The sequence below is a fragment of the Peromyscus maniculatus genome, chromosome 21 (genome assembly GCF_049852395.1).
Source record: "Peromyscus maniculatus bairdii isolate BWxNUB_F1_BW_parent chromosome 21, HU_Pman_BW_mat_3.1, whole genome shotgun sequence".
Taxonomy (NCBI): domain Eukaryota; kingdom Metazoa; phylum Chordata; class Mammalia; order Rodentia; family Cricetidae; genus Peromyscus; species Peromyscus maniculatus.
Window position 1 is genome coordinate 51951964 of NC_134872.1, and position 15906 is coordinate 51967869.

General features: G+C 42.5%; 1 protein-coding gene across 1 annotated transcript in view; it reads right to left on the bottom strand.

The window, feature by feature from the left end:
• Window positions 1-15809, bottom strand: part of Cyp39a1 (cytochrome P450 family 39 subfamily A member 1) — a 92404-nt gene extending 76595 nt beyond the window's left edge. Inside the window, exons 1-5 of the mRNA XM_042266391.2 lie at window positions 15335-15809; window positions 7356-7491; window positions 5499-5673; window positions 3672-3821; window positions 915-1005 (exon numbers count right to left, since the gene is read on the bottom strand). Of these exons, the coding sequence (XP_042122325.2) occupies window positions 915-1005; window positions 3672-3821; window positions 5499-5673; window positions 7356-7491; window positions 15335-15520 (738 nt within the window). The 5' untranslated portion in view covers window positions 15521-15809. The remainder of the gene's footprint in view (window positions 1-914; window positions 1006-3671; window positions 3822-5498; window positions 5674-7355; window positions 7492-15334) is intronic.
• Between the last annotated feature and the right edge of the window lie 97 nt (window positions 15810-15906).

The following is a 15906-nucleotide window of genomic DNA, read 5'->3' on the forward strand; positions in this document are numbered from 1 at the left end:
ATAACCAATCAACAACAACAACACAAATCAATATGGTGTTGCTCAAACCAAAGTCATTGGATGAAAGCTAAGTTCCTGTGTGACCTTCTTAGAAATCTAGGGGAGAATGAGAAGCTGATGTGCCCAAACAGGTCAAGAGTGAGGACAAGGATGCTGAGTCCAGTTGACTCCTTCCCTCATTAAGTCACCAGAATAATCCAATTTTAAGCCATTGGTCATAGTTTTCTTGTTCTGTGCTCAGTCTTAGAAGGGAAGGTTTTTTTGTTGTTGTTGTTGTTTGTTTCTGAGTTTCATAGTTCTCTACTCAACGGTTCTCAACTTGAGGGTTGTGGCCATCAGAAAAACACGTATTTCCACTGGTCTTGGGAAGTGAGAGACTACTCAGTAGTAAAATTAGAGTTATAATAAGAGAATAAGTTTATGGTTGGAGTTCCTAAAACCAACAGAAATATGTGCTCTCCAATAGTTGTGACCCATAGGTTGAGAACCCTGCTCTAGCCTTTTTCTATAAAACCAGTTCTGCTTAGCCTATGAAAACATTTCATCTGTTGTACAGAATGGGAAGTTGCCTAATTTGAGAATTATGCTGTAACGCAACAAAGACCTTTAAATTGTAATTCTGTCCTTTGGCATAGCCAACTTTGTAAGGGAAAAAAAACAAAAAAAAACAAAAAAAAAACCAAGAGCTTAATTTAATTTTATTGTAGCATCCATTTTGTAATCCTACAGAATAGAATGCCTTGGTGCTGTGAGGCTATGATATTAAAATAATGTATAGAAGCATGCCGAGTGTATCACATGGTACAAAAAGTATATCCAATCACACGCATTTCCTAGCTAAAAAATGTTTTGTATGGTCTCTGTTTAGTCCCACATTCATTACATAGATCTTAGTGAATGAGGAGGTAACTCACCCCAGAATGACCTGCAGACTCCTGAGCTTTCATTTCCTCAATATTTTTCTCAAACAGCGCCAGGAGCCATCTTTTGGACTTTGACCAGTTTCTGCATTAAAAAACAACAATAACAAAAAAACCATATAATTAGTGATTTGCAAGGGTGTTTAAGGTGACAGGTTATGATATAAGAGGAGTGAATGTTGGAGCTGGAGAGATGGCTCAGTGGTTAAGAGCACTGGATGCTCTTTCAGAGGACCCAGGTTCAATTCCCAGCACCCACATGGCAGCTCTCACCTGTCTGTAACTCCAGTTCCAAGGGATCAAACTCCCTCACAGAGACATGCATGCAGGCAAAATACCAATGTACAGAAAATAACAAAAATAAGTAAATTATATTTTAAAAAAGGAAGAATACTTCTGAAAATAGAATAATTTCCTCAAATTCATCTGTTTCCAGTTAGCATTTCCAAAGAGGTCCACTTCTGAATTGTTAGTTCACAGGTAAAACTGGGGACTCATTTCAGTGCCTTTGTAAACAGCCGTTGGGATTCCTACCGGGCTGCCCGCCACCGAAGGAGAAAATGGTGCGTCAATTACTTGGTTCACGTTCACTGTGTCTGTCCTAAGAGTGACAGGTGAAAGTCCAGCACAGAGGCCAGAGGCTGATTTAGCTAAGCAAAGTCCATCAGTTGTCACCATTTTATTCTCATCTATCCATTCCCACCATCCACTCACTGCTAATGATCTGGGTCCCCTGCAAAATCGAGTCCTGAAATTCTCAACTTGGAGGTGATCGTATTAGGAGCAGGGTGTTAAAGACAATATTACAAGATAGAGAGTGATTCGAGAAATCTACCGAGTCTGTTTAACGAGCAAAGGAATTTATTTCGGGGTTAGCTCACTACCATGGGGGATTTATCGTAGGGTTCGGGAAAGCTGAGCTATGTCTCATGCTGATTTGCCTGGTCCGAGATCTCAGCATCCAGAACTACGAGGAGATGGAGAGAGAGCCACGTAAGTGCATCCCAGGTCTTAGGGGTCCCAAGTGGCCACGCCCTGGGGGCATGTACTTCAAGGTGATTGGCAGGTGTAACAGTTACCTGCTACCTCACTAGGGGTGGTGCTTCAAGGTCACAGCTAGAACATCTCCCCACTACAAGAGTGAACTCTTTACCAGTGGGATTAGTGTCTATAAAACACTGGAAAGCACTTGATTTGCCTCTTCCACTCTGAAGGCACAGTCAGAAGTCGACAGTCTGCCCCCAGAAGGAAGCCCTCCTCAGAGACCATCCTGCTGAAACCCTCATCTTGGCTGTCACAGCCTCCAAAGTATGGGAAATAAATATTTATTGTTTATAAGTTACCCATCCATGCCATCTATGACTGTCCAAATAGGATAAAACATAGAGCAATTGCCAAGAACTTTTTAAAATGCAGTTACTTTTCACTGCATTTTACGAATGTTTAGCAGAGCCAATGATGACAAAAGCATTTGATGACGCCTACTTATGTCTTATGGAGGCGGGGACTGATTCAGCATGGATTCAAATAGAATCAACTCAACAGTGACACACTGTACTTGAGAAGAGCATCAGATACATTCTCCATGCCACCTTCTCATCTTCTTCCTCCCTCTCTCTCCCTTCCTCCCTCCCGCCTTACACACACACACACACACACACACACACACACACACACTGTTTTACAGGAAGGAAGGGACAGGAAGATGGGGATGAAGGCAGGAAGGAGGAAAGAAAGAACAGAGAGAAGGACAGAGGAAGAAGTACATCTCTTTTTGATCCTCCTTCACTTCATACGTGCACACTACAACAAGCAGGTCACGGAGCCTGGTGTGATGGTGCACTCCTGCAGTGCCAGCATCCTGGAGCCCGAGGCCATGCCTTCCAGGGCCAGCTTGGGCTATACAGTGAGAACACCACACTCTCTCCCACCACCATTTAAAAAAAAAAAGTCACAGAAACAGCTGCCTTCCACCTCAACCGATGTGATTCTACTTAAGAGGAAGAAATGTGGCCGGAAACATGACTGAGTGGATAAAGCACTTGCCACACAGTATTGAAGACCAGAGGAGTCTGATTCTCTAGAACCTACTAAAAGCTGGTCATGGTAGCATTCATGGGTAATTTCTTCATTCCCACAGGGAGATGGGAGGCGGAGACAATAGAACCCCTTGAAGCTTGGCCAACCAACCTGAGTTATGCTGCGATGTTTTAGATCCTGTCTAAAACAAGGTGGGAAGTGAGTACCCAGACCCAAAGTTTTCCTCCAGCCTCCTCCACACATTCACTACGGCAAGTGCACTGCACCCCTATATACATTTACTCAAGTGAAACAAAAACAAAGTGCTAAATAAATGATAAGTAAGAGGAATGGGGGCTAGGAGGGTGGCTCAGGAGGTAACCCGCTTGTTGTGCAGGCGTGAGTTCAGGTCACCAGCACCCACATGAAAGCCAGCGTGGCAGCATGCACTTGCAATTCCATGCAGAGACAGGGAATGCTGGGGGCTTGGTGATCAGCCAGGCTAGGCAAAACGGTGAGCGCTAGGCTTGGTGATCAGCCTTGTCTCAAAACCTGCAATGACGAATGATACAGCAAGACACCTGACGTCATCCTCTGGCTTCCACATTCATACAGGGCACACATGTGCACACACATATTAAAGAGAGAGCAAGATGGAGATTAGATAGATTATAGATATATGTTGCTGAAAAGAAATTTGGTCAAAGAACCAATTGCAGAAGGCCACCCTACCTCAGGAGCCATTCCGGCAGCTGGGATCCATACTCAAAACTGTCATCGTAAGTTTTAAAATGCTGGTAGAACTCCTTGATTTTCCTCTCGTCTGTGAGAAACAACCCTTTCTTAAAGAGAGTATTGACCGTGGCTGGATAAAGAAGATGCCTGCAAAGACAAGGACACTCAGGAAGTCAACCGAACAATTAGAGACAAAGATGGAATTATCCTAAAATGACAAATGAGCAATGGATAATGTGGCATGGCTTTAGGGGACAGTCATTCTTAAGAAGTTTTAACATCTGCTGCTGGAAGTCAAGCTGTCATTTGAGGACGACTGAAACATGACTATGTTTATCTGAAGATTTAAAAAACCCTTTCTTAAAAACCAACCAACCAACCAACCAACAAACACCTCGTTCCTAATCATGTGTGTGTGCATGTGTCTCTGTGCAGATGTGTGCACATGAACAGAGGTGCCTCGGAAGATCAGGTAAGTCGGATCTCCCTGGCCCTGGATATAGGCAACTATGAGCTGTGCAATATATGTGCCAGGAACCAAACTCGGGTCCGTTGGAAGAGCACGTGTGCTCCTAACTGCTGAGTCCTCCCTTCAACCCTGGAGATCTAAAAATCCATTCTAAGGAAGCATCTTTGTAGATGAATTTCTAAATGGTTATATTAAATAAAAAAACATGGAGCCAAATGTAGGGGTGAAAAACTTAAGAGATCAGGGAAATAGGAAAAGCCACCAGCCAACCTTACCTCACCAACTCTGCAGCTTCCAAAAGCGAGCTACTTCCTGTCTACCTACACCTTTATATGCCTTGCTTTTCTGCCCTCTCATTGGCTTTTAGCCCAGCTACCTCACTTCCTTGTCACTGCCTGTCTGTACAGACCTCCAGGTCTCTATGGTTGGTACTGAGATTAAAGGTGTGTGTCACCACACTTGGCTCTGTTCTCTAATATGGCCTTGAACACACATAGACTCTGCCTGATAAGTGATCAGATAAAGGGTGTGTGCTGCCTGACTTTGTTTACTTAAAATGGCTGGCCTTTTCCTCCTGATCTCCAGGCAAGCTTTATTTATCAAAGCACAAATAAAATATCACCACATTTCAGCAAAAATAAAATATCACCACACATCTTAGACCCAGACAACTGCAAAACAATAAATAGAAATAAGCTGAATGAATGTCATTCAATAGGAATTTATTTAGAAAATAGTAAGAAGTAGGCCACCACTCGTGTCTCTGAATGTAGCGGCAAATACACTAGGAATTGAAGGGGTAATAGTAATCACTCATTTCTTAATTTCTCACAAAAGTCTGCATTTTTAAACTATTGCTATTGAAATATCTGTTGATGTTATCTGTTGTGGCATGACTGAAATGAGAATGTCCCCTTCAGGCTTCCGTATTTGAACCCTTGGTCTCAGCTGGTGGCACTATTTGGGACGGTTATGGGATGTTTAGGAGGCGGAGTCTTGCCAGAGGAAGTACATCACTGTGGGGTGGGGCTTTGAGAGTGTATAGCCTCATTCCACTTCCAGGTCACTCTCCACCTTTGTATCCTGGGATTCCAGTGGGGTAAGAAAATGCTTTTGTAATTCAGTGTTTCACGAGAAGACTCAATGACTATTCGTGTGTCAAATGATTGTTGGTTTATTTGCTCACCATAAAGTGAGAATGCTAATCTAGAAAGTGCCTATCAATTAGAATTTAAATGATTTTTTTTAAATCTCATAGTAGCTTAATTAGAGAACAATAATCCAGCAGGTGAATTTTGAAATACAATGTATTAGTTTCAAGTTTTTATTTGAAGATGAAAACAACTACTATTTACCTTACAAAGTTGTCCAGGTCCATTGTCCCATGAGTGCCTAAATCTTCCAGTTGCTCATGAATTTCCTCAGTCAGCTGCCCAATAAACTGATGCATGCTGAAAGTACCCATCTTGCCCTTCATCAAGACATACAGTCTTTCATGCAGTGTTAAAAAGACATTCTTTGGAATCCGCGCTAAGGACAGAGGGAACTATTTTCAAAACAACAACGAGAAGCAGCAATCCCTTGCAGCACATAATCTATATTCCTCCGCTACAAACTGGCCAGGGGGACTACTGACCGAGCCCCCACAGCACACAGGATCAGTAGATCGGTTCTGCAAGATGACTTAGAGAGGAATGAGAGGGCTGCTATTTCTAGTCCCATCTTCCTCCAGATCTATGGTCGAGGCACACTGAAAATGCACACTGTCCTGAAATTCTTAGCATCCTGAAAGCTATTATCCACACTTTGTATACTCACTACTCTCCCAACTAAACCCCCATTTCTACACACACACACACCCCAATTTCCCTCAAGTTTCTTCAGCAGAATAACTCTGATCCCACTATAGAATACTTGTTTAAAGAAGTATTCCTCTTTCTTCTACAATACCAGCTTCAGGTTAGGTCGGGGTAGGGTCAAGAGTTTTGTTTTTTTTAGACTACTTTCCAAAAAATATTTTAATCTGGTTTATATAGTTTGATTAACCAAATAAAAGTATCTTTCAAAGGCTTTAAAGAATCTTTTTAAAAAATAATTTATATTTTATGATTCTGCTATGCTCAGGTTGTATTTTGTATAAATTAATTTAAATTAAACTTGGATCTCCTAAGCATGGTAGTGGACTGTGTGACAGGGATAAGAGGCTGCTGAAGAGTAAATGTCAACAGATTTTATCTGATTCATAGAAATGAACATGAAAGGGGAGCCTCAGGTGAACATTCCGATAATATCCATATGCCTCTAGCAGATAAGTTAGTTCTTTTACTGAAGAAATTAGTTAGCATATAGAAGAAGAGCCTTCAAAATATTTATATTCATCGATCAGAAACTCCATAGCTTATGTATCAACAAACACTAGAGAGCAGTGAATTTAGCTAATATACTGTGCTCTTTCAATAGAAAAGTAGTTAAACTTTTAACCACTGAGAGGTTTTCAAAGATTTTTTTTGTCTTAATACTAAGAAATGCATGACAGAGTACATTAAAGGACTCTGAGAAGGAAAGAGGGGGCGGGGGAGGGAGGCAGAAGAAGGATGCCTTAGGCAAGAAGAAGCCAGGGCAGGCATTCTGGGGAAGATGCATGGTCTGGGCTCGGGACCTAGGGAGAAAGGGAGACACAGCCCCGTGAGAAGCACATTCTCCAGTAATAGCCAGTGGGCTAAGACAGATGGAGACTGTAAGAAAGGAGAAATCAGCCAGCTAGCCTTACTGCCCCTATGGGCACTCTCAGGAGAGGCCATATTAATGGCTTGCTTATTAAGCAGGGCACTACTCTGGGCAAGCAGAGCATAATCAAGCCAAGAGCTGGAGCTGGTAGAACATTGTAATCACAGTAGAAGGCTGTAGTTAATAATACCTAGGTGCTGTAACACACTAGAGATTCCAAATAATCCCCCAAATGCATCAGTGACGGGAGCCTATTCCACTCACATGTCTAAGTGAAATCTAAATGTATTAGACTGCCAATAATTTCCTTTTCAATGACCCAGTCTACTACATATACTTTTTTATCTTCATTCTAACCCTACTTTAATAACAAAATAATTGCCCTTCACTGTTCTTGATAGAGGACTGAGGATGCAATTTTACTCAAAATAACTCTTGGGTTTCAATGATATACTTCAAAGGAACTGTCTAAAAATATTATTTACCGGTGTGATAGACAGGATTTTGCACAGCTAGTTCAAAATCTACATGTTTCGATTTTAGAAACACATCGATTCCTTCTTCTTCGGTAACAAAGGTCATTCGGTTCCCCATAGCAAAGACGGTAAATATTGGTCCATACTAGAATAGAACACAAAACACAGGTGTATTAGTAAGCATTTCTAAGTCGTGGATTATGTATAACACAATTTTCCTCCACAATACTAATGCTGAGATTGGAGCAAGGGTTCAGTGATTAAGAGTGTATACTGTCCTGGCAGAGGACCTGAGTTCAGCTTTAAGCACCCAGACTGGGCAGTTCAACAGCTATCCATATATAACTCCAGAGGATCTGATGCCCTCTTCTGGCCTCCACAGGCACCTACACACATGTGTGCACCTGTATGCATATGTGTGGACACACACACACACACACACACACACACACACACACAAAATAAAATAAAATAAAATAAAATAAAATAAGAATAGCAATGATGAAGTAATGGCCCAGACTTGAAAATATGATTACATCTAGTAGTTGCTAGAAATTCTGTGGGTCACATTTAAATTATATGAATCCTAATTCATTTTGTCCTAAAATGTATATAATAAGATGCATATTCTATCTTCCTTTCTTGGTTATTAGAAAATAATAAACAATTAGAATATATGTATTACCATAGTCATCTTGAAACCTTTTATTCAAGATATCAAGAAACTTAAGCAACATACAGCTCACTACTGCTCAAGAGAAGTATACAAAGCTAAAGGGAACAGAAGACCTTAGGGGCCTGTTTATGTTTAGACATCTTAGTGCTGACATGGATACCAGGCCTCTACCAAGATGGCTAATGGTAGATATAAGACGTCTATCAGTCAGCAAAAACTGACTGACACTGGGGGTTCAGAAACCCCCAAAGCAAGCAATAAAACAGTCTGTTATACAAGCACTTCTGGCAAATGTCACCTTTGTATGAGTCTGTATAAATATGGCCTTCACCAGACACTATATAGGTCTGTGTACCTACTTGCAACCTGTGTGCTGGTGTGTGTGTGTGCCTGCCTGCATAAGCCATCACACATTTACATGCACTAGCATTTGCCTGGGTGTCTGGCAGCATCTGCCTGCCTTGCAGCCTGTTTGCTGGTGCATAATGCATGTCTTGTCTGTCTAGGACTCCTAGCATTCACTTCATCCTCCTGCTTTCTGGGACCTTCCTCCTTTTTTTCTGGCATCAGAGCTCAGACTTCACAAACTATACATTCTTCCTGATACAGTAGTAATTTTTTCCCTTCTCACTCATGTAATTTCTAGCATGAGGTTTGCCTTCTGGGAGTCTGCCCTAATTAGTTTTAACTGTTGACTTGACTCAGCCTAGAGTCAACTGAATAGGGAGTCTCAATGGAGGGTTAGACCATAATGGTCTGTGGCCATGTTGGGGGGAGAGGGCTGACTAATTTTTCAATCATGTAGGAAGGCCCAGACCATTATGGGTGGCACCATTCCCTGGCCAGGTGGTCCTAAGCTGTATAAGATGAACATGAGTGTGCAAGCAGTGTTCTTTCATTAGTTTCTACCTGTGAGCTCCTGCCATGACTTCAGTCATCAACTATAATTTGGAAGGGTTAGCCAAAAAATCCCATTCCTCCTGTAAACCGCTGTTGGCTGGTGTTTATCACAGCAACAGAATGGAAAACTAGAACAGAGTTTATGACCTTATTGGAACAAATAGATGCCATTTTCAGAGCATTCTAATTATGCTCTGGTATCCATTAGGAATGTTGGCAACAAACTGTACACCATGAAAATGAGCCACACATCTGCATACCATTTGGAGTCTCAAAAGAATCTCAAAAGACATCATTTACACTCATGTCTACTTCAGTGCTACTCATTCTCACACGAATCATGAGACTGGCACGTGGTACACTCTTGATAAGACTATTAGGTGCTACTAGGCAAACTGAAGGCTCAAGAATCACTGACCACCAAAACCAAATAAACAACAACAACCACCGACGTATCATTTCTCACACCCATGACCCAGATACCCTCACTGCCCGCCCCCATATTTCCTACTGGCAATTGTTTGGTGGTCAATACTTCAAAGAGAGCGGCTCATTCTCATTGTTAAGGTTGTGTTTAAATGTACATTCTTAACTTTCTACTAGGAAAGTGGCCTTCCTAGTAGGTTAGTTAGGGACTGGTAACATGGTTAGTTAGCGGCTTCAAGTGGAGGACAAATTCAAACACACCGGGCCACTGAGATTACCGCTGCCCCAGGCTGGCGCTGTTGAAAAGAGCTCACTGTAGGATTCTGCGTAGTGAAAGTCATCCAGCGTGGGGACACAGACTCGACAACAGTGGGTTTTGGTTTTATTTGTTTCTCCTTTGTTCTCCTATTCTTAATTTAATGTCCGACTCCATACAAACCCTTGGGAGTGACTTTTCCCACTATTACCATTCTCTAGACAGACGTCTAGCTAGATTCTGGGTGTTGTTGAGGCTTCATGTCTATACGTTTCTGAGCAGAATTCCACACAACATGGAAGGACATTTGCTGAAGGACATTTGGGGTCCTATTTCAAGGGTACTGTAAAAAGAGATTACAGATAAAGCAATGGCCAGGTTACAGTGTAAACCTGAGTTTCCATTTCTGCAGGAGAAATATCTAAAAATAGAGGTGCTGAGTTACACGATTAGCTGCGTGTTCTGTTAATAAACTGCTGATGTATTTTCCACAGTAGCTGGACCATTAGGCGTCTTCAGGCTGATTTTATCTTTACCAGCGGCTGTGACTGTCACTTACCTTGTAGGTTTGCCATCTGGAAACCCTCATCATGGGCATGATGTTCACATCCATTTTCTAATTGGACAGTACTTTGCGTTTGACTGTCCATGGTTCTTTATGCACACCACACACTGGTCCTCTGTGGGGGATGGGACTTGCACATAACTTGATTCTGTTCTGAAACTTTTTTCTTTGTCCTCCTTGGGGATTCTGTCACAGAGAAAAGGTCCCCAATTTTCATAAAGTAGTTTATCTTCTCTTCCTTTTACGGACTTCACTTTGAGTGCCAATCAAAAAAGTATTTCCTAGACCCACAAGGGTGATATTCTCTTCTTTTTTAACTTTTTGTTATTCATGTTTCTGGTTAGGACTGGGATCTACCTTGAGTTATTTTTTCGTCTAAGATGTGATTCTTAGGTTGAGTTTCCTTATTTTGTTTTGTAAATTGCTGGGTTTTTATTTCCTCCTGGCTCATGAGCATGGAACTGTTTCACCAATGTTTAAAAAGGTGTCTTTACTCCACTGAATTATTGTTGTGTCTCTGTCACATGTCAGCTGAGCACACTTGTGTGGCTGACTCTCCAAGCTCTCTCTTCTGGTCCGTCTATCTTGGTATTTATGCCTCCGTCAGCACTGCAGTCTTAATGACTAATCAGCATGGAAATTGAGTGAAACAATTCCTCTTGGGTATTTTTCTTCCAAACATGTTTTAGGGACTCCATTCTCTTGGCCTTTCCACCTAAGTTCTACAAAAATAGTCACAGAATCTAAAATAACGCTTCCGGAGAATTTGAAAGTACTCCTGGATTTCAATTTGGAGACTGACATCTATGGACTTTTCCAATCTACAACCACAAGCACTGCATATCTCTCCCTTAGGATCTCTGATATTTTAATTAGCATTTGGGGGTTGTTAGCAAATAAGAATTGAACCTATTCGGTCATATTTTTAGCAAAATATTCGCTTGAGTGATTACAAGCGTTATTGTATGTTTAACCACACATGTGCAGCTCCAGCATGCGTACGGCCATGCAGTCAGTAATTGTGTGCCAACCTTTCTGAACTCACGCATGAACGCCAAGTTCTGAGAAACACCCCAACCGGACTGTTTAATGTGACGAATGAGCTGTACCTTAAATCCGACCTCCTTCTGGCCTGTGATTAATGATTTATTTCTAACATTCCCTCTCTGCCTTGAAGCTTATGCATTGCACCTTCAAAGTTCCTTCTTCAAAGTCATGCTTTTATGGATAAGGAAACTAAATTGCACCAGCAATACCATGCCCTGTCTCCCAACTCTGGTGCAGATCATGTCGATTTACAGCCCCAGGTCACATACAGAGCCACTACCGATGCCTTAAATTATTCCTTTCCTAAACCCACACATGACTCTCTTCAAGTGTGTCTCATCTCTTCTGCTTTATTATTTGTTATCATTTATTCGGCTTCATTTGCTGATTGAGAGATCACTGCCTCATTAGCTTTGCTTCACTCTGCATCACGCTAAAATTCATTTTCAGTGGGGGATGAAAACTTGAAAAACTGGGATGTGCCAGAGTAAAACCCCACCCGGCCCCCCAGAACCCTTAGCCTGCACTGCCAACCACAGCGAACTCCATTTCTGGCGACTGGTGATGGGTGAGAAAGGAACTAGTGTTACAGAGCTTGGGAACGAGAGTTGAGAATTCAGTGGAAGAGACACATTGTGTCTACAATGTGTCTACACATTGTGTGTATGTTTGTAGAGGTGTGTACATGTAGAAGTCAGAGGTCAACACTGACATTTCCCACCGTTGCTCCCCTCTGATTTCTTGAGCCAGGGTCTCTCCCTGAACCTGGAACTCAGGGACTGGCTGGGGTGGCTGGCCAGCAAGCCCCAAGGACCCTCTTTCCTCCACCTGGGATCACAGGTGTGTGCCAGGCTCTCCAGCTTGCCCTCTGGCACTTTACTGCCTGAGCCATATTCTAAGCCTCCCACAAGAGTTAATGTTTTAAAATGTTAAACCACAGTAACACATCCTCCATCCAAAGATGAAATTCAGCTACAGGGAAGACGTTTGCAGCCGTCACAGTTTTCTCTGTCTTCCTCACAGGCTGGAGCTGGAGGGGTGCTCACCGTGGATGTCTGGAAGACCTTCCTTAAAGAGCCAACAAGCCATGTGTTTCCCGTACAGCTTCCAGATAAATGCAATCTATCTATCAAAATGTTAAGACGGGCTGCAGATACTGTGAAGAAGCAGATCACATCCTCTTCCAACATTTCGTTCAAATGCGAAGACAGACGGCATCACAAGCGTGCAAAGAGGCTGTAGAAGGTTTAGTACTTCCGCAATGGAGCTTTTCTTGACTGCTCTGAGAAAGTAATGCGGACGTAGACTGAGAAAGCTGAGTGGGAGCAAGGCGTACCGTGCACACCTGAATCCCCGTCCTCAGAAGGCTGAGTACTCAGGCAGGAGGACTTAAGTTCAAGGCCAGCCTAGGCTACTTAGTGAACAGTAAGAACTTGTATAACACAAAGAAGCAAAAGCCATTAGTTCCCTTTGGTTTTCCTTTTGTGTGTGTTGGTTAGGGAGTGGGTTAAGAAGGGAGTGAGCATTCCTGCTTTGGGACTTTCGGCTTGCATGGTTTAAATTTCTCTAATGCACTTTTTATCATCCTGACCATATGATAAGAATAATTCTTAAAATCAGCTTCCAGGATTCAAACATCAAACAATGGAGCCACAGTCTTTGAATATGAGAGAAAGACCACACACACACCCTGTGTCGTGTTATATAATAGTTGGCTCTACAGAGCCCTCACACATACTTGATCTGAGGCAACTTTGTTAAACATTCCATAAAAATTACTAAACTCATATGACCATGGAAGGCTGTGGGAAACAAAGAAATATTATTTTAGGAAAGATTCTTTTTCATCTTTGATGCATTCAACTAGTAAAAGTTTCACATAATTATGGCACCCAGTGTGGCCCAGAATTTAATATGTTAAGCAAATCTATATGCTAAAACAAAGGTTAAAAGTGTATACTACACTGGGCACATTCCTTTAATCCCAGCACTCGGGAGACAAAGCCAGGCGGATCTCTGTGAGTTCGAGGCCAGCCTGGTCTACAGAGTGAGATTCAGGACAGGCACCAAAACTACACAGAGAAACGCTGTCTCAATAAAAAAAAAAAAAGTGTATACTACATCTTTTTCAAAGCAGTACAAAAACACAATACCATCATAAACAATATAATTGTGCATTCCCCTCCCCCAGGCAAATCTATTGGAGTTTATTTTGGAGTTTATTCTGAGGAAATAGTCAAATAAGCTTTAAATATACAACTATATACACACAAATAAGAATATCCATCGAGAGCTGGAAAGATGGCTCAACCATTAAAGGCTAGGCTCACAAGCAAAAATATTAGAATATCCATTGAGGTATTGGTTGAAACAATGAAAAGCGGTTGGAGACAACCTTTATAACCCAACTCTCAGGATTTGAGTAAAATGTCCTATCCTTATTTGATGAAATGCAGCCATTAAAGACCGGAGATGGCTTGGTGGACAACGTGCCTGCTGTGCCAATATGAGGGCCAGAGTTCGAATCCCCAGAACCCACATAAAAGCCAGCTCACATCTCTACCTCCCCAGCACCGGGGAACAGAGGCAGGCAGAGACAGAGACGCGCCGAGGCTTGCTAGGCAGCCAGTCTAGCTGAAAGGATGAGCCCCAGATTCAGTGAGAGACCCTGTGCCAACAAAATGTAGTGGAGACGTGCATTAGGAAGACACCCCCCCCCATCAATCTTTGATCTCCATACACTCATTCGTGCATGGCCTAAAATACCTACACATGAGCGGACACACACATCCTGCAATGCACACACACACACACACACACACACACACACACACACACAAAGACTGAGAGAAATACTTAATGATAAGGAAATATTATTCCTATATTGTGTTTACATGAGTATGGGCATGCACGTATCACAACACCTGTGTGAGGTCTGAGACCAACCGGAGGGACCGGAGGGAGCTGCCTCTCTCCTTCCGCCATATGGGTTCTGGAGATCTATCTCAAGATGTCAGACGTGGCAGCAGGCACCTACACCCACTGAGCCATCTTGCTGGCCTTCCACCTTATTTTCTGCGACAAGTTCTCTCATTGAACCTGGAGATGGGTGGTTGGCCTAGACTGGCTGATTAGTGAGCTCCAAAGATTCTCCTGTCTCTGCCTCTCACCCAATGGAATCTGAGCACATTTGGCCACACTGGCTCTTTTTTTTTAATTATTATTATAAAGATCCATTTTATCTGTATGTGTGTGTGTGTGTGTTTCTATACATGGGTATGTGCATGTGCACCAAAGCCTCTGGAGGGCAGAGGCTCCAGACCTCTGAAGCTGGAGTTGTAGGCGATTGTGATCCAACCCACCGTGGGTGCTGGGAAGGGAACTTGGGTCCTCTGTAAGAGCAGGGTGTGCTCTTAACAGCTGAGCCATCTCTCCTCCACTTGTTTGCTCCCCCCACACACACACTTTAAATGCAGGAGTTGAGGACTGAACTCAGGCTCTCTCGCACTTGTGTAGAAAGCACTTCATCCACAGAGCCATTTTACCAACCAAATATAGTAAGATCTTGGCGGCGAAAATATGAATGAAAATTAAAAGGCTAACAAAAGTGTCTTCTTTAATGCACAACATTCAAGAGCTGCTTTAGGGACAAAAACTTTTATAAACGCATCCAGGGGTCGAAAAAGAAAGAAAGAAAAGTGGCAAGCCTTGAATCTGTAAAGATAACTTTGCAAAACAAGTTTTACAAAGTCGTAGTGCCATCTCTATTTGTGATACAGATTTATGACTCATTTTCACAAAATGAAGTCATGGAAACTTATCTTCCCCAAGTACTACAATACGCTTATAACACGCACTTTGAATTAATGCGAGGAAGTCACTAACACTTAAAAGACATCTCTACTTCCAACAAGCTGCGTTGTCTTTCATTTAATCTCTTGATGCCTTGCTTAGGACACAGCTGAAGATCATGAGGAGAGAAACAACAGATGTGATTAATTGCCGGAAGTATGCTTATGTCCAATGTTCTAACACTGCGCTTAATAAAAATATAATTTGAAAATAAAATATTACCTCCCTCCAACCCCCAGCCCCCAGCCCCCGGCACAGCTACATACCTTGATTCTTGCTTTTTCTATAAATTCAAGAGGGGCTTTCCCAAACTCAAATCCCGCTCCGAACCAGGGAATCCAGCCCTGGATGCACGGGGGTCCGCGCAAATTCTTCAATCGAAAGAATAAGAAAAGAACACAGCTTCCCAGGACGGCGATGACTAATGATGAGAATAACTCCATGATGCCCATCTTGCAGAATCACAGACGTTTAAAAATGTCCTTCTCCCTGGGCATTTCCTCCTCCCCTGACGAGTGAGAAAAACGCACCAGGTCTTCCAAACTTTGAGCCGAAACTTTGGCAACTAATTCTCTTGCGTAACTGTAGCTCCTTTGCCCCGCCCCGATTTTTGTGTAATTTTTGCATTGTGGCTCCCTTCCACCTTCGCATTGCTTTCAAATGCTGGCCAGTAGGAAAAAAAGAAAAAACGAAAAAAACAAAACAACAACAACAAAACCTACAATGAGTTGAACTACACCGGCCTGGGTTGGGAAAGGTGGGCGGGAACACGCGCTATAGCCGTAGCTATGGAGTAGCTGGCAATTTGCAGAGGGCGCCTAGATGCCAACCAATCAGA